Here is a 23,481-nt window from a genome sequence, read left to right on the forward strand (position 1 = left end):
TTAAAATCTAGGTTATAACTTTCAGACCTAATAATGGAATGAGTGATTGTTCCAGTGCTGTTTTTTCTTGTACTTATTTAGATTTGTTCTGTAGAAAATACCACCTGCTACAAATTGTGAAGAGGATGTGACTGCTACTTGTGACTCAGAACAGGACGTTCAGCAAGTCAAAGTCTCTAAATTGTTTTGCAAGTTTGTGAAAATAGTTTTCAGCAAAATTTAATTGGTAGTGCTGTGATACAGCTAGTGAGTCCTGCATATAAAATAGGGTAAGGAAAATTAACAGAATTAAACTTGAGAAGCTGCACATTGTTTTGCATGTGTAAGCAAGTCTTGACTATATTTTTTTGCCTTGGGCACAAATCTAGGTTTAGGATTTCCTTTCAGATGTCTTGTGGTTGATGCTGCTTTTTAGCTGCAACAATGGCAACAGTTGTGTAGGCTATTGTAGTTTCTGGAGTCGGATCTTAAATAGTTTATTTAAATTGACTAGTTCAGAGTTTAGTTTAGTACTTGTAGACAAAGCAGTTCCACACAAGGTTTCCTGATTTTAGTATTCACAACTATGTCACAATACACTGAGATTTTATTCTGTGATGACCAGTTCCACTGATTTATAACGTTTGTTGTGAGCTGATACTGCAGCTGGAATTTGTATGTTTAATTGGGAGACAGGCTAATAATTTTGCTTTTGGTTAACTACATTATCTCTTCAGGTATCCAGCAGTGACTTCCTCCTGCTCCCACCTAGCTCTCATGTAGAAGAGCTGCCGGAAATGTTTGCTTCCTACTTTGCCATTCTGATATTAAAAAAATCAGATTATTGGGAAGCATATTGCTTGGATTTTGATTCATCCTCACAGTCCATGGGCATGGTTTAGTCTGCATTGGCACTTTTACTGATGAAGGATTCTTCTAAAGTTTGTTTGTAAAGAGAATATAATGGGATTTATGGATGAAATTACTTTGTAGGACAGGAAATGAATTAGATAACTACAGCTATGCCTCAGGACAGTTATTATCCATTACATTTTTCAATTTGGTTCAATCCAGGGCTCAACTTAAAGAGCACAGAATGTCCTAAATAATTATGTTTATCTAAATGATCCACTTTTTCTGTTGGGATCAAGGTTCAGTTGCACACCTGGAACAGATCATGTGTGCGTCATGCTGTAGTACAGGCCTTGGCACGTTTAGCATTCCAGAGATTGTGTTCACTGCTCAATCGGTTTTTAAGTTTGTTTTGAGGCCTCAAATGCAGAGGTTTTTGACAGACGTCTTATTGCCACTTAATGTAATCTGAACCATTAGATGCATTACTCCATGATATTCCAACCCATCCTTGTGGCGCCCTGTTAGCCAATTGTTTTTTGGCAGGCGCTGGGAGCAGGAGTAGCCATTCTGTGGCGAATGTGCGTAGAATATACCATATTCTTATAAATTGCAGTGAAATAATAGTTATTTCAGGTCATGTGATTCTGTACAAGAATCTTGTATCATTGCCTATTTCCTCAGTCTCCTACCATAGTAAAAATAATTGAAAATTAAATAACTTCTCATAAAAGAACTCTGTTTGTTTTCCTTCCAAAATGCATTACATGACAATTCTTTGTTTTAAATTGGATTTGCAATCCATCTGCCCATTCTGCTAACCTGTTCTTATCCTCCTGAAGTCTTTACAGTCCTCTTCAGTTTCCCAGATATTTTCTATCTTTATTATCAGCATATTCTGATATTGTGCTTCCCATGTCCAATGCCAAATCATCTATTTATATTTTAAACAAAATGGACCCAGCATTTATTCCAAAGGTATACCATTTCAGACTCTTCAATTGAAGCAACACCCAGTAATAGTAACTTTGTTTTCCATAAGTTAATCAACTTTATCTATGCTGTTGCAGTTTTTATAGACTTCCTGTATGATGTTACAATCCTTGTAGAGACTGAGAGCTTTTAAAAAGAGATATGAATTTCCAGTGGCCAATTTGAAGGATCACATAAATCACGTTTTAAGACTTTTACTATGACAAACACACTAAAATCAACACAGACTAAACATTACTTAGTTGGCCACTGATGCACTAAACTACAGAAAAGGTATTTCCTAGCAACTTCCTAACACAACCGAAACTCCACACAGCGTTTATATATTATACTGTACTCTCTGCAGAGATGTAGTCCTGTGATTAAGGTCCAAACCTTGACTTGCCTCTAACTGGATCTCTTCTCCAGGTTTCACCAGGGTGTATCTTCCAATGTCCTTTTAAACAGAGTCCTTTTCATTCAACCCTACGAGCATAATCAAATGGATTTCCCTTTGCATGGTACGCTCTGATGATTCTGTGGTCTTTAACTCTTCACAGTCCTTGTTTCCTCAAACAGGGGTTCTGTCCTCATCAGCCTTTCGTATTTTGGTTAACCAAAAAGCAGTCCTTCTGCCTGGCAGAACAGCTCCTATTATGGGTCGTCTTCCACAAAACTCATAGTCTGACAGCCTCTCAGAGTCAGGGCAGCAATAAGGCCACTGCTGCCTCCTTTGTGCCCAGGTGTTAAAACTTGCACCTTGCTTTCAATAGGTTTTGACCTGGGCCCTGTCCCCATGGGTTTGTCTCTGGGCAGACTCAGTATGAGGTCACATGGACTTGTTCGGGGCAGATCCCATGGGAGGTCCTATCACCACCAACTGCTCTATTTTATCTTAAGTTAGAGCAGAGAGTTTAAAACATAACTGTCTTATAAAGTCCAGCATTTGTAACAATGACATCTTATTGAGCTCCCTCTGAAAATATATGCACATGTTTTAAAATTCATTCTTGAGATATAGGAGTGGCTAGCAAGGCAGGCATTTATTGCCCATCCCTAGTTGCCTTTTGAGTAGGTGGTGGTGAGCTGCATTCTGGAGTCCCTGTGATGAAGGTACTCGTGCAGTTATATTGGGTAGGGGGTTCTAGGATTTTGACCTGGCATTGATGTAGGGAGCAGTAACATATGTCCAAGCCTGGATGGTGTGTGATTTGGAGGGAGATTTGAAGTGCATGCACCTGTTGCCCTTGTCCTTCTAGGCAGTAGAGGCTGCAGGTTTGGGAGGTGCTGTGCAAGATTTGGTGAACTGTTCCAGTATATGCTGTACGAAGTACACACTGCAGCCATGGTGCGCCGTTGGTGGAGAGCGTGGGCCTGGACCTTTATGTTGTACACGGGTTATCGATTAAGTGGACTGCTTTGTTGTTGATGCTGTTAACATTCTTGTGTTCAGCCAGTGCACCCATCCAGGCAAATAAGTGGAAGATGTTCCACTGCACTCTGGATTGTGCCTTGTAGTTGATGGAGTGGCTTTGGGAGCCAGAAAGTGGGTCACTCATCCATAGTATTTACTATGTTGAATTTCCTTGATCTGTATAACGTACTGACTCCTTTTTTAAAAAAAATGTCTGGCAAACACTTTGCCTAAGACAAATTCATGGGGACTGACTTTGATCATCATATGCATCTTTAAATGCTCATTTGATATCGAATTATACATTTGAAGAGCTTGGTCATGTCTAATATTCTGGTCTATAGTCAGCTAATCTTGTCCCCCTACTTTTCTTTTACATTAGAGTCACCACATAATTCTTGATAAGCAAGGGAGTGAAAGGTTATAGGGGCTAGATGGGAAGCAAGATGAAGTTACAATCAGATCAGCCATAATCTTATTAAATGGCAGAGTGGGGTCGAGTGGCCTACTCCTCCTAATTTGTGTGTTCATAATTGCAGATTGCCTACTTTTCTATGACCATGGCCATGGATGTGATAAAGGAGAAATAAAGCATTTATGATCCCTTCTGCCCTTGATTCAAGTATTGAATTCATATTTAATATTAGTTATTAATGTTGAAGCAGTATCAGTGCAGTAGTATTTTTATGATTTTGTTTACTATTATTCAATGGGCTATGAGCTGGCCAGCATTTGTTCCCATCTCTATTTGCCCATGAGAAGATGGTGGTGAGCTGCTGCCTTGAACTGCTGCAGTCCATGCTGGGTGGTTACACCCACAGTGCCGTTAGGGAGGAAGTTCCAGCTATTTTACCCAGTGACAGTGAAGGAGCAATTAGTTATATAGGAATAATTATAAACATTTGATTAAATTGAGTTAAAAGGATAGGCATAGATGATTAAAAATTTATGGATTGTGATCTTGTGCTGCTAGGACAATGGGTGATCTATCTGTGGAATAGTTCAGAATGTTCAGAATTTACGGTTTAATTTGGAAGAGCGGAATAATATCCTGCAATTTTACCTTTTGAGGTTCATGGAGGAATTTTGATCCTCCATCTTAGAGTTTTGCTTATGGTTAGTTGTCCCTCTCAGGAGATTGAGCAGGCCTGGACAGTATGAACTTGATGGGCAAATAATTGTGTTTCTTTTGTTCCATATTTATATTTACAGTAAAAATGCAGACTTCATTGTCATTAATATTATCTCATCTTTACCCTAGACTGAACAACAGCTGGATTGTGCCTTGGATTTGATGAGGCGCCTCCCTCCTCAGCAAATTGAGAAGAACCTCAGTGATCTGATTGACTTGGTGAGTACAGTTTGAAAATATTAACTATTTGATTTGAGTACTGCGGTACTCTGCCAGTTCTTAACACGTGGGTCATATATAACCAGAAGCCCTGGTGTCATTCATTGTAACTTTAGAACAATCTTGCTTTCTCCTGCCTAATTGCCACCACAATGTCCAACTGCTTGATTTCCAAATATGATATGGAGTCAAGAGTTCTGTTTTCATGCTTGAAAGGATCAGAAACCAATTGCAGCAGTGGAGCTGGATGCCATAATTAATTGCTCAGTGATGCAGAAGCAACCTTTTCCTGTTTTGAGTCCTCATCACTTTTAATTTCATTTTATTCTGCAATGGTTTTTGTTAGTATTAATATTCAACTCAATTTTATTTTAAGGTGTCTTTTGTTTGCTCTCCTTTGGATTGAATCTTGGCTATTGTAAAATCCTTTTATTCTTTGATCATATTGTACACATATCAACTTTCCAAAAGTTCGATTTCATTTTTAAATATACTTGACTTTACAAGTACAGGTGTGAAAACCCTTCATCTGTGTTTCATCAAATTCTAACTCCACAATGAAATAACCAAAATAATTTTGATTTTCCATATCTAGGATAATTGACATCTTCATGCACATTATTTCAAAAGTAATTTCACCCTTGAAAAATGACTCTTCTCCACTTGGCTCTATGCCGGATCTTTGCTTTTGTTGCAATCTCAATACTTTTTCTCCTGTTATCAGTAACTGTATGACTATTGTAGTACTGTTACAATATTACTATGGCTAATGATAAAACAGCTAATGGAATATTGCCCTTTATCACAAGTGGATTGGAATTCAAGAATAAGGAAGTGATATTTTGCAGAGATTCAGTCAGACACCATCTAGTGTACTGTGTTCAGTTTGGGCAGCGAACTTCAGGGATGGTACGTTGGTTTCAGAAGGGCTATAGTACAAATGCAACAACATGATACCATTGCTTAAAGGGTTAAGTTTGAGGACAGGTTGGATAAAACTGTTTCACAGGGTGGAATTATACACCGGCAGAGTATTATTATCCTACTGAAGTCAGTGGACTTTTGAATGGCTCGCCATGTTTTATGGCCCTGTCCCGGCTGCGACGGGCCAGTAAAATTCCTTGAGTTTAAAAGGTTGAAAGTTGATGTAATGGACATGTCAAACTGATAAAGGGAGGGAGAGGTATAAGTACAGAGAAATTGTTTCCCCTATTACAAGAATCCAGAACATGACACATAACCTTAAAGTTTGAACTTAATGATCTAGGAGTTAATCAGGAAACACATTTTCACACAACACAATAGGTAGCAGAATTCCAGATCATGATCTTCCAAAAGGCTGTGATGCTGGGTCAATTCAAATTTGCAAGACTTGTGATTGATAGAAATCTATCAGAGGATTTAGAACAAAGGCAGGTAAATGGGTTTGATGTATAGATTACCTTCATAAAGACAGATGAAAGAAATTTCATTTATATAACACCTTTCATGATCTTAGGCTGTCCCAAAGTGCTTAATGGGAATGACTTGAGAGGCTGAATAGCCTGTGTTCTAATGATGGAACTTGTTGCTTGGATTTGAAAAGTTTTTTTTGCAGACAATTTTTCTTGATGTTGGTTAACTGAGTTTTTTTTAGTTTTCTTTTATTTATTCTTTCATGGGATGTTAGTGTCGCCCCTTCCCTGATTACCCTTGAACTGAGTGGTATACCATTTGAGGGCAGTTAAGATATAGCCACATCACTTTGGGGATCTGGAGTCACATGCAGGCCAGAATAGGTAAGGATGGCAGATTTCCTTTCCTAAAGGACATTAGTGAGCCAGATGGTTTTTACAACAATCGGTGAGAGTCACCACTAATGAGACTAGCTTTCAATTCCAGATTTTATTAATTGAATTTAAATTCCACCAGCTGCTGTGGTGGGATTTGAATCCCTGTTCCCAGCTTGGGCCTCTGGATTACTAGTCAAGTGACAATAGCATGATGCCACCACCTCCCCTGAGATAGTTGTGGTTGATCTATCCATGGTCAATGCTAACTTAGGTAAGATCTGAATTAAAATGAGGATTTAATGTGGGCGAAGGGTGTCTTGTCCACTGGTTGCAGAACCAGTGGGAACCCCTCATTGCTTCCGTGGGGGAGGTCCGACGAAACTGATGAGCCTTGGACCTTCCCTGGGATTTAGGCTCGCCACTCTCCATTTTTGGCAGTACCACCAGGAACAGTGGCTGGTGCTGGTAATGCTCCTAGAACTTCACCAGGGATTGTCGCTGGATCACTGGACACAGGTCAATGGGGCAGGTTGTGGTTGCTGAACGGGATGAATAAGGCCAGAGGCAAGGGCAGGGGGGTGGCTTTCAGCACTCCTTCCCTCCCCTTCCTTCCCTCCCCTCCCCTCCCATTGCCCGGCCCCTCGGTTAGGCACTGTGCCTGTGAATGAGGGCACCCATCCTCCTGCTCCACACACCCACCCACCGCCACCAAAATCCCCCACACCACACCACACGAAGCCGCAGGCTGCTGGGCGGCCTTTGGGAGGCATGGGAGAGCTGTACAACTCCCATTTAGTCGCTGAACCACTATTAAACTCTGGTGGGCTTGGATGATTGGTGTCAAGTGGCGTGTCAATGAGCCTAGTTGACATCCTGGCCCAAACGCGTGAGTTGCACACATCAGCCCCTAACTGCCACCAACTTAATCATGAGTGACTTTCCTGCCACTGGCGACTAATGTGCAGCCTCCCGCTTGATTTAGTGGGTCCGGCTGCCATGTTTCCCGCTGCGACAGGTGGATTAAATTTCTACCTAAATGTCTGGACCCTTTGTGGTGGCATGTCCACAGCAAGGCTATTTGCATGACTGAAGAGTTTTGAAGCTTATTCCGCCTTTAGGTTCTAAATAATCAATTTGAGGCCCTGGAAGGCTAAGCTTACTACAAAGGCATGGGTTTGTTATAGCATCTTCAACATGAATCTCCCAAGGTACTTTACAACAGGGTTAGATATGGGAATGGACATTGAGACACCAGGGGAGAGATTGAGTGGTGACTGATAAAAGGTAGATTGAGAAAGGATTTTAAAGTTGGATGAAGACGTAGGTAGGTTTAGAGAGGTTGTTACAGAAAACAAGCCCTTGACAGCTTAAAGCTTTCTTATCAATCATTAGGTAAAGGAGGAAGAAGCATATGCAAGACCAGAGTATGAGCACCAGGTGGGACAGGATGGGGCCGAGAGATTTGTAGATTAGGATAGGAGTATAAATTCAATGTGCTGGACACAGGGTTTCTAACCTTGATTATAGAAAGAGATGAAGTTCCAATCCCAAAAATAAACATCATTCTAACCCAGGCCAAGGTGCACATTCTACTTGAAGGAGCAAATGCTTGCACATTGATGCACTAAGAATCCCTGGCTGCAGAAATTGAAGTTATGACAGCTTGGTGGAGTAGGATCACTTAATATGCATTTTGCAAAGTTTTTAAAGGAGCAATATTTCCCAATACTTCTTACTTGCCCATGAAGCTGGCTGATTATACTGTTTGCTATGTAAACTGCATTCAAAGTAAAAAAGGAACCATTCCTATAGTAGGTAATTAAGCATTTGTTGGTGCTTTGTGCAATACATACCAGCAAGATTGAAAGAATTCATCATCACAAACACCAGATGAGGCAAATCTCTCCTTTTACTGTGAATTCCAGATGGTGTTTTGAGTAACTAATTTAGTTACAAAGCATAGCTCAGTACCTGTCCATTAATAGTCCAAACATTGACTACTTTGGTTTATAAGAGATAATCTGAAGCTTTTGTTTAATCAAATATGTAATCAGAAAAGTCATTTAATATTCATTTACATGCCAATGACAATTCAGTAAACAATGTAACTAAACAATCCATGAAATTGTGTAGTTCACTTCTATTCAAATAAGGTCTGCCTTTTAGCTACATGGCTGCATGTGTGCATTATCCTTTGGGTAAAATTTGGTGCCATTTCTTAAATGTTACTTTTGTTAGTTTTTTTAAAGAAGGTGGCGAGGTGGAGAGGGTAATACAAGGAGTTCCAAAGTTGTGTCTAGGCTACATTCGTGCTTTATCTAAGAAATTCATAGCAGAACTCAAAGCTTTATTGAAAGGGAACGACTATAGAGTTTGGCACCCAACAGTGGTGGATGTTTGTGAAGTAAATTTACATGTCATGTAGGATTTATCTTATGCAAGGTGTTTTCTGCTTAAAACTAGAGTATGTGACAAAAACAGCGTTGCCGTAATCATGCCTGTGACAGGTCTGTGATTTCCATTGGACAGGATGGGGTTAATAGAACCAATATAGGAGGAGGAGGTAAGAAATGGCAGAGAGGTGGGGTGTAGGAAATAGGGTATTTGAGATGGAGGAAGAGGGATGAAGAGGTATTTATCTTCTTTTTCTTTCTCCCACTTCTCTAAATTACTATTTGGTGACATTCTCCAGATTGCGGATGTGGCTCCTCTGCAATTATGTTAGACTCGGGCTAACTAAACAGGTCACAGTGATAGTTTTAACTTGAATTTCAGCAACGCTTACACTCCAATAACAAGTTCATTCTCAACATTGATACTGTTGATTCATTTCTTCCATATAAACAGAAATTTAGATTCTGAAACATCAATCCTGAGTGGTGACATTGAAAATACTTTCCCTGTCATTAGTCTCTATGATGTAGATTTGCTAGTTTTCACAATTGGTTTTATTTCATTCTAGTATATGTATTATTTATGGCAGGTCTTGTGGTGCAGTGGGTAGGTAGCGTTCCTGCCTCTGAATCAGAAACTCTGGGTTTTAGTCCTACCATAGGTCATGATGCCCAATGAAAGCACATTCATAACATGGCCAAATGAGCTGATTATCAACTGCAAACCCTTCCAACACGCACCAATGGCAGGCAGTAAGAGCAGGAGATACTCTGGTCAGCCATGTGATGCAAAGAAATTTGAAGCCACTACCATCATTATCCATAGCTCCAGACTACAACCTGCATGTAAAATTGCATGTTGTACAGCAGTTCAGACTCCATGAGTGATCTGTAACACACCATCACAACATGGATCAGTTAGACAGGCATGAATTAACTGGAAGGCAAGAGAGAAATAAGACAATTCAGATCCTTCAAAATCCACTATAGAATATCCTTGTTTCATAGCACTTAACCATTATAATAACATCCCAGCAGTTTATGGTGGGTAATAATGGAATTTGACACCACAGCTATGATTTAATGAGGTGATAATTGCTTGCATGTAGCTGTTGATTTTTTTGTTTTTAGAAAATCAACCACAGAATTACAACAAATCATATTGGCTTCATAGAAGGCACATATATGGATAATCTATCTTGGTTTACCAGTATTTTTGTACACCACTGCAATAGACACTTGGCAGACTGCAGTACCTCTGACCCACACAAACTAGGGCACCACATGCCTTGCACCAGAAGTCTGGCTAGGAAAGGAACAGCTGTGAACAGTCTCAATCACCCATAAAGGCACAAGGAGCTCAGCCATACTACATTATTAGAAATGTCAAGTACTTGCTACTAGATCAAAAATGCTGTGAGAACCTTAGCAGCAGTGGCTATGATATTCTGTTGCAGATTGATGCCTCTAAAGCTGATTAAAAACTCTTAAATGTTTGGATCTGCAAACTACCATTGCCATCAGAGGTGCAGCCAGATGGCTAGCAAATTTAGGTAAATATCTTGCTCCTTCAGGGCTGTTCAGAGCAAATAGGGATGTGCTGTCAGCTAATATATGTTCAGCTCATTGGAGCCAGAATCGCTGCAGCCGAGGGCAATTCAAAAGGGCTTGAATCTGAATTATGGGACCTATTGTGCACCCCTTATAATTACTGAGTTTCAACAGAGTTTGTAAGGTGATATTGTTAAATTCTAACTATTGTAAACTGAATAAGCCTAGATTTAGAGACTAGAACTAGGGGATGCAGTTTAAGAATAAGAGATCTCTCTTTTAAGACAGATGAGAATAAATGTTTGCTCTCGGGGTTGTTAGTGTGTGGAATTCCCTTCCCCAGAAAATGGAGGCTGGATCACTGAATTTATTCAAGGCAGTTAGACAGATTTTTGATAGATGGTCAAGGGTTATGGGGGGTAGACAGGAAAGTGCAGTTGAGACCACGACCAGGTCAGCCATGATCTTATTGAAAGACGGAGCAGGCTTGAAGGACGAATGGCCTACTCCTGCTCCTAAATCCTATGTTCACAGGAAGCCAGTGAATTATCATCTTGCATCTAGAGGGTAAACAACCAAGTTAACTTTTAGCACAAACTTTTCTGGAGGCTATGATTGCTTTTTTTTACATAACTCATGGCTGTCCTTTGTCTAATGCTGCTTTTAGAAGTATCCTACTATGAGGAAACATTGTAAGCATTTCGCAAGTGTAGAGGTTTCCAATGACTGTGAATTGTTTTCTGCCTGAGAAACATTTCCAACTTGCTACCTCCCAAATCTGGTTAAAGCACAATAGATGCTTGTGTTATCAAATTGAATCTCATCTGTGTTTGGTTAGCTGTATACCCACCTAGTGTTTCAGGGAAAACATTTTGGTGATTTTGAAAACACAGTTCCTGTGCCATCGCTTTAAACACCCTCAGTATTGCTACATCGATCCTTGGATGTTCATTCCATGCCCAAATCTAAATCCTCCAACACGAATGGTATGAATAAGTTGAATATCTCATTGGATATTGAAGCCTACAATTAACAACATTCCAAAAATCATGAATTGGTGGGATTATTTCCTCTGATTTGTGCCCAGTCCACGCTAAGTTATGTAATAATGTCAAGAACCATCTGCTTATGAACCATTTCTTGTAATCCAGTGTTTCTGCCTCCAAGTGAATTGCATCCATATGAATCTTGAAGTTGTGGATGGCTGGTCAGTCAGAAATGGTGAGGATTTAACTCTTCTGATTTCTTGCAGTGCTTTTGCTTGTGTATTCTCATAATCAGGAGCAGCTGCTGTTTGCACACAGTGAACAAGTTTCCTGTGGCTGTCCAATGCCTTTCGATTCCCCAGGTAGTTTTGGGAGCTTTCATGATCTTCCTGGGCAATTCCTGTGAAGCCATGGATTATTTCTATTCAGACTTCTGTGGAAAACTTAAAAGACTTGGCTGTAGTTTCAGCCTGTTTTCTACAACTTTTGCTTGTGCTTTGTAGGTGCTGAGTCATTAAGTGATCATCTTCCATTCATGCAACATCTGGCCACTTGGAGCCATTTTGTCAAGTTAAAATTAGTGGCACACTACAATACATACTAGATGCATTGTTGGGCTCAGATTAGTCACTAGCGTGAATGTGACTGTTGAAATATTTAATTAAGAATTAAAAATTGGCAATTATTTTTCCCACAAATGGTAAATAGTGTATACATTTTTTTTATCCATGTCATAGTCCCTCACAAACACTCACTGTTTTCATTAAGAAGTTGATTTACAATCCAGGCTTTGGCACATCTGTTGCTGTTTTTCTATGACTGCAGAACTAGCAATTATAGCTCATTAAAAATGTCAGTCCTATTGGGGTAAAATATACTTGAGAATGCTTTCTAATTATTGAAGCATTGGCCTACAAATATTGTGCAGTGTTATACATGTGCTTTGCTTTTAATTTCAATATGGATGTGGAAAGTAGAAATTGTATCTTGCACAATATCTTTTTAAATTGCTCTGAAGCACTCTGACCTCTAGGACTAAAGTGTGACTTGTCAACTTGAAATGGATGCCTGTGCGCATGAAAAAAATATTTGGTGCCTGTTTATGATTGCATACGTATGAAGTAATTAAGGTATTTTTAACAGCTCACGAGATGAAGGCATTATAACTTCTGTAACATTTAAAGCAGTAAACTAATTAGAGCATTGGTTTTCAAACTGAGGTCTCTGGATCCCAAGACACCCACGAAAGATAGGTTTTGTATTTTCCAAATTATATGCTGACTATTCTTTGTGTGTAACATAATAAAAATCTTAAATTTGCATGGGTCCTGTCACCTTTTTTCACCATAAATTCCTGTGCCCATGTTTGTAATGGAAACTGCCAATGTAAACTAGTCACATTGTATTTGCACCCTCCCATTAGCAGTGGTGCTGTGGTTTATTAAAGGATACAGCACAGCTATAATACCACCTACTAGCTGTAGTGTCACTGGGATCAGTTTACATCCAAAATTCCCATTATAACTCGTCCTGTGCTCGCTCTCACTTCTCTCCAAACCTTACCTCCTGCCATTCTGCAGTTTCTTATCCTTGTCACCCCCTTGAGGTCATCGAAGTTATCTTGTCCATGAAGCCTTCCACCTATTACACCAATTCCTCAGATCCCAGCTGCTGACCACTAATTTCCTGTCCTCTGACATAATCTTTATTTCCTTCAGAATTGTTGTTATCATGAATCCTCCTACCCTCAAAAAAAAAATCTCAAACCCTCTTCTCTCCAATTACAGCCCATCTCTAGCCTTCTCTTTCGGTTTAAAATCCAGGAGAGTCATCATTACCATTATGATCACACCATAACATGTTAAAAGTCCTTAAATTAACACCCTACCCTTCTCATGATGCCAAGACTTTGTTAGTCACCAACACTGTGCTACATTGTGTTACCGCAATTACAATTTGCCTCTATTCTTCATCTTTCTCAACATCTCTGGAGCCCTCAATGCAAACAACCATTCCATCCTCTTTCACGTTCTCACCTCCAAAAGCACTGTTTGCTCATGGTTCTCTTCCTACCTGTAGTTTAGTAGGTACTTTATTGTCATTAGTGGCTTCTTCACCCACTCCTGCATGGCCTCCACTATTGTAGCACAGGCATCCCACTTTTAGGCACTTTCTTTTCATTAGCAACATATTACAGTTAACATTTTTTGCTTCTGTTCTACTCTTAGCCTAGATTGTTTCATCTCTTGTAACTCACATCATTCTTGGACAAGTTCTTTAAAAGTGCTGTCTTAGTCTTTAGATCTAGTTAAGCAGTCAGCAACATCTCTCTAAATCTAGTCACAGTATTTAATTTAAAGCCAGCTGTGGGGTGGAGAGTTTTTTGGGAGTTGGGAGAGGGGGTGGAGGGAGCAAGCCATATTTCAGCTGAATTAATAAAATTGGTTTGAACTGATTTTCCAATTGTAGGCTTGCAGGAGAAGAATGAAGCTACTTTTGAACAAGTACAGTCCAAGTGACTTATTGAAGAAAATGAATGATGCTTTATTATTTTTCAACGCAAATGTCAGTTATGAAAATCCAAACAAGCTACAGCAACTGGGCACCAGATTTTTGGAAGGATGTGAAGGCATTAGAGATGGCGCAGAAAAGATTCACAAGAATGGTTCCAGGGATGAGGAACTTCAGTTATGTGGAGAGATTGGGAAAAGCTGGGTCTTGTTCTCCTCTGAGAAGAGAAGATTGAGATGTAATTGGATAGAGGTGTTCAAAATCATGAGTCCAGAGAGAGTAGATTAGGAGAAACTGTTCCTGCTGACAGAAGGATAAAGAACCATAGGGTGCTGATTTAAGATGATTAGCAAAAGAAGCAATAGCAGTACGAGAATTATGTAATGATTGATTAAAATCTGGAATGCACTGCCTGAGACTGTGATGGAGGTTGATTCAATCGTGGCTTTCCAAAGGGAATTGGACAACTATCTGAAGAGAGAAAAGTTGCAGATCTTCGGGTAAAAGGCAGGGGAGTGGGACCAAGTGAGTTACTCTTGCAGAGGGCGGGCACAGACAAGAAGGGCTGAATAGCATCTTTCTTTACTCTAATCATTCTATGATTCCATTCTATAACTTGTCCAGGGGTATATAAAGTTGTTGAGATGGGTAACAACCAAACCAATTGGAATCTTCATACTTGGCTAAGATAAGATAGACCAGTTAACTCCTGTAGTCCAAGAATCACAAGGAAGAAAAGGTCTACAATCATAAACGTTATTTTTTTAAAAAGCTTAGCGTTACACTTGGACTCTCATGGCATTTCCTATCCAAGAAGTTTGATCATAGATTTTCCATGTTAAGATATAATGCATTATATCATTGTTAGATTACTTCCTTGTTAATATATTCACTTAAATATTAATTTTTAAAATTAGATATGATTTGATGCTCCACACTTTTTTTGAAGACCATTGTAAGGTCTTTAGATATTGGATAAATTTGAGTAAATTAAAAAACTAAGAAAGGGTTACTGTTTGTTTCCATGAATGCAGATTTCAAGGCTAGGGGAAAAATACTCTAAGGCATAGTGAGTTGGAACTCACCAGTGAGATCTAATTGTGACTACTGAAATAATCCGGAATATGGGCAGAAAAGACCTAAAAGTGTAACAACACTTTCCTTTTGCTTTCGCATTTTTAATTTTGCTTTTTTTAGTGCAAACTTTCTTTTTAATGAGATTTGGTTTTCAGAATCGATTTAGTTATCAGGTTAAATATTTGTAGCATGTCAATCAGAGATAGGTATTGAATCAAACAGGGCACTTAGTCTGGAACTGTTTACATTTGAAAACTATTGCTAAAATAAAATATAGGAAAGAAAGTTGTGTATCACAGGTACCAGGTGCTACCTATTAGAGACAACAATCCGTTTCTATGTCTGGAACTAAATGTAATCAAAAATTTCTTTGTACACCAATTACTTTTGTGGGCAGGGGAGGACAAGCATTGCCCCTATAGAGAAGGTGAAGAGGTGAATAACTATGTTATCAATGTAACGTGAGTCCCAGCTCCTGGGAGTGAAGTTCCCAATGCATCTCTTGTGTGCTGCTTAGTTGTTTCTTTTGAATTTTGGAAGAAACTGAGTGGCTTACATACCACGTAGCTGTGATCTAATTTATTCTTGTCACTGCTCCCTGCTTATCCTCATCTGGAAGTACACCCCCACATATGCTTCACTGTCTCGATGAATATTGTATTTCCATTCACTTGATTTCCCAGCCTGTTTTATACACTTATTTTGGTTTTGAGGCATTCAACATATTCCCCCATGCTTGGCATGGTCTCTGAGGATTTTGAAGCAGATTCCTTTGCTCTTAATAAAGATGTTGTAAAACGTTTATGAAAAGTACAAGAACCTCCAGGAACAAAAATATCTTAAACTTAAATGTAATTTTATTAAAAGGTTCTAAAGTCACTGGTACTAAACTGGATTAATTTACCATACAGTACCGCACCTTTTAAGTGTTGAACAATTCTTCTTCAATGTCATTCATGTCGGATTGTAGCGGAAATGTAAATTTGGAAGGGAGTTGAGACCCTTGGGCTGAATGGTATGTCTTAAAGACTCTGTTTAGCCTTGTTGGGATATGCCAAGATCTACTTTCTGATTTATGATTTTCTTAAGGCCATATAATCCCCCAAGTCTCCCGGAGTATAAACACCTGCATCTTGTAGAATCTGTTGGAAAGGGCAGAGTGATTTTGAATGCAGAGACTTTTCATGGTCTAATGGCTTTGGAAATCCAATCAACCTGCTGTTAATAAGAGCCTAACCAGTTTCTTCTCTTATTAGCAGAAGTTCTTAGGTGAGTTGCACATGACCTCTCATGGCTCTGGAAATTAACCCAAGCCTTTTGTTTTGGATTGACTGCTGTGAGTAGCCTGCAGAGCTGATGTGTCCAAACAGCTTCTGAAGAATTAATTCAGGCTAAAAGTGTAATAGCTGCATTCTTCTGACATGAATAAAGATTTCAATGTGAAATTTTTGTATCACATACTTTTATTTCAATGACATGTTGAGCGTTCCTTCCCTTCCTCCAGTTCTTGAAGAAGTTCAAAGCAAAATTTGGATAGTGGTAGTTTCTTTAAACTTGGACATGAATGCTACTTAATCCATAAATTCATTGAAGAAGTGTAGCCTCCTTAATTATACTCACTGGTACAGTGGTACCGTAAGTAATGAGCACCTTAATGTTATTTGTGCCCTCTCCCCCTTCTGAAGGGTTGCCTAGTTTGCCTGTTGCCAATTACACTGCTTTTTAAAAAAAAGCACATTTGTTGAGAGCACTGATAAGTGTTTATAATAAAGGATCAACCTGAGTAACAGTAGTTTGTTTTCTGTTGCTGGTATAGTTAGGCAAATAACAGGAAAAATAATCTAATAAATATTGTGCTAAGCAAGGATGGCAGCCTAATGAACATGCTAAATATAAGCAATTTGTAGTGAATATATAAGTAACTTTCATAATGAAAGTTTTGTTCTGAAACACCGGGTGCTACTTTGAGCTTAGCTGTTTTACATCAAGATTTTTAAACATTTTTACAATAAGTGAATTATAGCCTGTTTGAAATTATACATCAACCACTTCATGCCATTCATCTAAATAAATATTGGAGATGTAAAAGGAGAAAACAAAATGCATTTTGCTCCATAAAAACTTCTGTAGTTTGGTGTTTTATATTCTTGGTCTCTTCAGCTACCTTCAGAGGATCTAAGCTCTAGATTGGTTGTAAGACAACCAGGTCTAAAATGTTAGGCAAATAGGTTTTCATCCAATGATGACATATTTACTTCATCCTACGTGTTTTACTGGAACTTTTTGTTTGCTCTCTCTTACTGTCTTCCAAGTATACTAAGAAAAGTGCTCAGAATTATTTTAAGGGAATATTTTAATTTTTTGAATTTAATGGCCTGAAGTTTGCGATCAATAAATAAGTAATGGTGCCTGTCATTCACCCCTCTGACAGCGGCCCACAGACTCTTCTTGGGTTTTGAGTTACTTGCTGTTATCTGTTGTGTGATGCAGGGTGTTGCCCTCTACAGAGGGATCTGTGAGCAGAGATAGAAACAGCAAGGTTCTTCAAATAATCAGATTGAAGGATCCCCACTGAGACACGGAGTCTAAACCAGGAAGTATGAAGCAGAAAATATAAATTAGCATAAATCAAGTTCCAAAAGCAAAATAGATGGGTAAAGACAGATGTGATTAACAGAGAGATAAAAGCAACTGCCAGAAAATGTAAAAAAAAAGTTTTTAAAAAAAACTCCAATACTAATTAACTTCTGAAGGAATGAGAACCCACACTTGTAAAATTAAACTTTCAGGGCCAGAGTGTGTTTGACAGAGGTTGTTAGACATGGGTCAGTTGGTAGAATTCTTACCCTAGTCAGAAGGTTCTGGGTTCAAGTCCCACTCCAGAACTTGAGCACACAAAATGAAGGCTGACACTCCAATGCAGTACTGTGAGAGTGCTGCACTATTGGAGGGGTCATCTTTCTGATTACACGGGAGCTTTGTCTGCCTGTCAGGTGAACCAAAAGATCCTGTGGCACTATTTCAAAGGAGAGCAAGAGAGTTATCCCCAGTGTCCTGGCCAATATTTATCCTTCAATTGACATCACAAAAACAGATTGTCTGGTAATTTTTACATTGCTATTTGTCGGAGTTTACTGTGAGCAGATTAGCTGTTGCATTTCCTCCTTTACTAAAGTGGCTACACTTCAGATGTACTTCATTGGCTGTAAAACGTTTGGCACATCCGGTGGTTATGAAGGACACTATATATAAATGTGGGTTTTTATTTTCTTTTTACCACTTTTCACTTTTTTAGACATTCATGTATTCGTGAATGCACCAGCCCTAATTTTTTTTCCTGCTGTCTTTAGTGAGCAATTACCCCACATTCAAGCCTTTGGACTTGGCACTAAAATCAGTGCATTGGTGAGGATTGTTGCAGCATACCATGTGGAGGGACAGGGTTTATTTGATTTCTGTGTTTAGCTGTGCCTGTATGTATTCTGGAAATCATTGTTCAGTTTCCTTATTAATAATAGTGAGCACTGATACCTTTGCCGTTTATCGTCGCAAAATCCGGACCACTGAATCTTGTTGCCTTTTTAAAAATACAGCTCTCTATGTTTATTATGTTAATTATTATTATATGGCCAGGTTTTGCAAGTTTTCTGGAAGATGATTCAGGACAGGAAAATTTTCACTGTGTTTAGTTCTGTTCAACAGAAAAAAGGATGCAGTGCAGAGTTTTATTAGCAATCAGTAAACATTTATCTTGGTTTGCTTCTCAATTTACAAAACCTCTGAGCAAGTCTTTTGATATATTGCATTACTACTTCTGCATTCTTTAAAAAAAAACCCTGCAGGACCAGTTGATTGTAAGATGTTGAATCATTGCATCCTGTTGCAGTTCATTTTTGGTATTGGCTTTTGCCCTGAAAATGCCTCCTAATTATGTTTGATCAGTGCAGATGGAAAGCATACTTAGGCTGTTTGGATATTGGGGCCATGAAAGTATTATGAATATTATTCCAGTTTAAATGTGCACAAAGTTGTAGCTTGTTGAGTGGTAAATATATCATAATTTTTAATGTGTGCATGTTATGGTAAATACTTTAAAGAACGTAGGGATTTTTTGTACACGTGTATTGGGGAAGAGGCAAGGCAAAGGAGGAACAATGCACCCTGCCAAGTAAAGGGGTAATTATGTGTAGCCAGTTTTTCAGGACATGAGAGCCATAGGGAAGCAAAAACTTGCAAATATTCCAATCCTTTTATGCTGCAGCTTAAGTTCTGCAACTGCCATTAGCTCTGCAGAAGTTGGGTCATTCATCTTAAGCAACAGCACTCCCAGCATAAAAAGCATATTATAACTTAAGACTTAAAATTTGCAACTTGTTGTACACTTTTGTTGAGTAAAGTTGTGGCAACAAAGGTTCCATCATCAATCTTTAATTTGAAGCTTTTGATTTCAAGTACTGCAAAAAAAAAATTAAAATGCCACATTTGATAAATAGTGAAAACATTAGCAATACTAGTAACTAATGACATGACTAATTACAAAAGAACTACACTGGCATTGTACAAAACATAGTCAGTGGGACTTCAAATATTCCAATATGTTTTGCAATTTAAGCTGTGACAAAAATTCAAACCATAACATTTCTGGAACAGAGGTCTTCACTTTCCAAAAGTTACAACACTAAGAATTAACTAAGCAAAATCCAATCATTTCTGTGTAAATAATATGCAGAATAAATCTGTTCGTTTCTGACAGCCATTAATTGTAAAAATGGCCACCTATATCTTACCAATTTGTAATGTGCCTTTGGTTTGGCCAAGTAATGCTGCAGTTCTTAGGTGTCATGGTTCTACAAGTACCAGTTCCTACCATTTATTTCTTTTGTGTTCAGCTCTGCTTTAGCCAGAAACCTGCATGTAGTACACACTGCCTTCCAAATTGAGACTCTAATGAAGAGTCACACCTGAAGAGTTGGCTTTCATTTATTTTGGGATGCTGACTGTTTTTCTTTCCAATACCTAGCATTCATGTGTTCTTAATTCTAAGATAGGCAATCTGACTTTTTGATGGTTTGTCTTAATGACACATGATATCCCTAATTTGTGAACTGACATTTTAAAGTTCTGAATTGAGCTGTGAACACTTTAAGCACATTTTATGCCCAGTTGAACTTTTACATCGTATGACAAACTTCAAGGAATTCTGAATTTGAGTCTTTTGTTCCAGCTGGAAACCATGTAATACAAAAAGAGGTTCCAGTATTTTAATAGCTTTTGTTTCCACCAGATACAAGGCAAATTGCACAAACTGTGCGTTGATGGAAGTTTAGTATCGATAGCTTTAGAAAAACAACAAATATTGCTAGATTGAAGCTTTTAAAGTTTTTGAGTCTGTGATGAAGATTTGATGAAAAGTGGAAAGGAAATTTGTATAACCTGCTTGCCTACAGAGGTGAAATAAATCTGAGTGGAACATCCTGAGGTAGACTGTGTATCCAGCTGGTAGACAAGGCTGAAAGAATGGAGCTTTTGTTGGCTGACTCTTATTAACTGAACAAAGTTTTGTATTTCTGTTGCTTCTTTGTAATCACGTTAACTATGAATGCAATTTGCTTTTCCTTTGCGTGACAGAAGAGCTACAGTAAGACATCCTTTTGGGGAAGCTTGAGTCGTGTGTGTGGAACAGCCAGCCTCGCAAAGCTTTCATTATTCACTCCTGGGACCAGATTACACTATGATAAAAATTTATTTGCTGCAGCATCCTATTTCCCTCTGATTTTTAACACTATTCAGTTGGACAAATGAAGCAGAGCTTGAAATGAAGGCAGCAAGCTCTGTACCTGACAGAAATCATTTGTTACTGAACATATTAGAAATGATCAAAGTTAGAAGTTCTGTAGTATACTTTAAACGGGTGTGCGTTAGAACTGATTAACCATCAACAGAAGTTGTTTCCTCTCTGACTGTGTACAAAATGGAAACACCCCTCTAGTATCTTTAACACAAATCTAAGCAGGCAAAGTGTTCTTTGGGCACGTTGAATCGAATGCATCTCCCTGTCCTATGCCCTCTCCTAATTTAATCACTTGTCTAATTGAAACATCTTTCCTTTCACTTGTATGTTTAATTTCTTTTTAATGGAAGAAGTTTACATGATTTCATGCAGAGTACATGCATTAATAAACATCTTGCAATACTTGCAGTGAAGGGATAAAGCATAATTTATACAATTCTATACAACGTGATAAGCTGCTTGATGACAAGGCTGGGATCATCTCTGCTCTAAGGACCCTGGAAACTTGCGAAAGTTGGATGAAGTGCTGAAATGGGCTATAGCAGTAACAGGTTAACACATTATGGAGATTGCGGAGGGCAATCTCCTTTGGTAGCCCTGGGCTGGTCTTGGTTGCAGGAATTTCACTGGGTCGTAGACATGCCTCATCAAGGGGTCCCACGTTCCCTGGTTTTTCTCCAGTCCCGTTCATAAGCTGTACATACTTGCTCTGATAGATGACACACATGCTATACCATATATTTGTTGCAGGGAGATGCATCATCATGTCTGCAAGATCTGCATGAGCTTTCAAGTGGGATCGGTTACTTGGCCTGCTAGTAATAGACTTAGTTAAGCGTGGCTAGGGTCAGAAGAATGGTTGTTTCAGTGTCTTCCTGCACTTCTGTCTAGAACAACTGGAGGGTGGGACAAAATCAGAACATGTGTCTTTGCGACCCTTGTTCTGCAACAGTAATCTGCCTAGGCTTGTTAAATTTTCTAATTTTCTGAGGGGTGAGGTATGTGCAGTGGAGAATTGGGTTAACCTTTGTCACCTGTTATAGATAGAAGTTGTGAATGCTGATCTCAGGGACCCTTAAGGCTCCCTCCTGAGAGTAAAAGGCCTAAGTTGCTCTTACAAGAGCCACATAGGTTTTGCGTTCATTATTTTTGGTATTGAATAGAGAGATAAAATGTGCTTGTGTGACACCTCTGTTTTAAAGGGCCAGCTCTAATGGAATTGGTTTAGGTTGGATTTTAAAGAGCAAAATAGTATCTTGTATGTAGCAGTAGTAGTCATGTGGATGATATAAAATTTGGCAGCTATATGCTGGAAGAATGTAATCCAGCTCTAGTGGTGAAGTATGTCAAACTAGTGATGCCATCCTCTTACCATATCTTGAATCTGCTAGCAGAGAAGTCCTCATTGCAGACTACTAATGTGTCACAGTGGGAGGGAAAATGTGAAGACCATTGTCACCTTCAGTGTGATGCTGTCTTACCTTCAATTGCCAGGGATATAATTGGGTGCTTCTCTTTACACATTTGTTCAAGAAATTCACATGCTGATGCAAAGAGAGAGTTCTCTTCTTTGCAGAAAGATAGGTTTTAAGCCTATTGATTATGCCCAAACTCTCAGCCTTTCCCAGGTAAAACCCCTTCTTCGCATACACTGCCTGCCCATCTTCCCCTTTTCTATCATATAACTAACCTGCAGCCTGTCCACTCACCTTCCTGCCAGACAGACATGCATCCAAGCATATTACAGGATTTCTTTCGGCAGGAAGCGAGGCAAGAATACCGATGAGATGGCTCCAACTCCCCATAATAGCTGGTGGCTGTGTCTCCCAAACTTTAAGCAGTACCATGCAGTCCAATTCCAGGACGCAATTGCTTAGATCAGGCTTCCCCTCACCCTACCCAAAACCTTTGCCTCAGCATGAAGGTGTTTCACTTTACCAATTCTTAAGAACCCACTCACATAAACCCCTCCTCCTTTATATGCCTTGTTTTTGTAGCGACAAATGGAAGAAACTGAGTTTGACTCTTTTTTTAATATGGTATGTGCAGACTAAATTTAGTGTTTGGAATAAATCCATCTTTCTTGGTGGGTGGGTTTGTTCATAATTTTGTGAAGTTTATAAGAATACATGCTGATGGGTTTTACACTGAATAAATATTGCTGCCATCAGACACCAGCAAGCTGATCTGTACTGTTCTCATCCTAGATGTTGATTCTGTTGGTTTAGTTAATAAGTTAAATCCTTCCTGTTTTAGACCATGGCTGCAGGGAGAGAATATATTTGCATGTTTCATGGAAGTAAGGGGGGAAATTATAAAAAACTTGCATTTATATAGCGCCTTTCACATTTTTAGGATGTCCCAAAGCGTTTTACAACCAATGAATTTATTTTGAAGTGTAGTCATTTTTGTAATATAGGAAACACAGCAGCTGATTTATGTTCTGCAAGCTCCCACAAACAGCAATGTGATAATTACCGGATGATCTGTTTTTGTGATTGAGGGAATAAATATTGGCCAGGGCACCAGGGATATCTCCCCTGTTCTTCATGGTAATATCAGGGGATCTTTTACATCCGCCTGAGAGAGCAGACAGAGCCTCTGTTTAACAGATTCAACTGTACAGTACGCCCTCAGTACTGCACTGGAGTGTCAACCTTGACTTTTGTGCTCAAGTCTTGGCGTGGGACTTACTCTCACCTCTGAGTCAGAAGGAGTTTGTGACCAACTGAGCCATGCTGACAATACAAAGACTGGCCGTGGTAATTTTGTGAATCAAGCTTGAATGCATTATAGAGCCAACAATCTGATGTAAAGCTTTGTGAACGTTAA

General features: G+C 39.0%; 1 protein-coding gene across 2 annotated transcripts in view; it reads left to right on the forward strand.

Moving 5' to 3' along the window:
- capzb (capping actin protein of muscle Z-line subunit beta) overlaps window positions 1-23,481 on the forward strand; it is a 102,719-nt gene that overhangs the window by 20,746 nt on the left and 58,492 nt on the right. For both annotated transcript variants that reach the window (XM_078558062.1, XM_078558061.1), the window contains exon 2: window positions 4,479-4,568. In XM_078558062.1, the coding sequence (XP_078414188.1) occupies window positions 4,479-4,568 (90 nt within the window). The remainder of the gene's footprint in view (window positions 1-4,478; window positions 4,569-23,481) is intronic.

Source organism: Cetorhinus maximus, chromosome 15 (assembly GCF_964194155.1).
Source record: "Cetorhinus maximus chromosome 15, sCetMax3.hap1.1, whole genome shotgun sequence".
NCBI classification, from domain to species: Eukaryota; Metazoa; Chordata; class Chondrichthyes; order Lamniformes; family Cetorhinidae; genus Cetorhinus; species Cetorhinus maximus.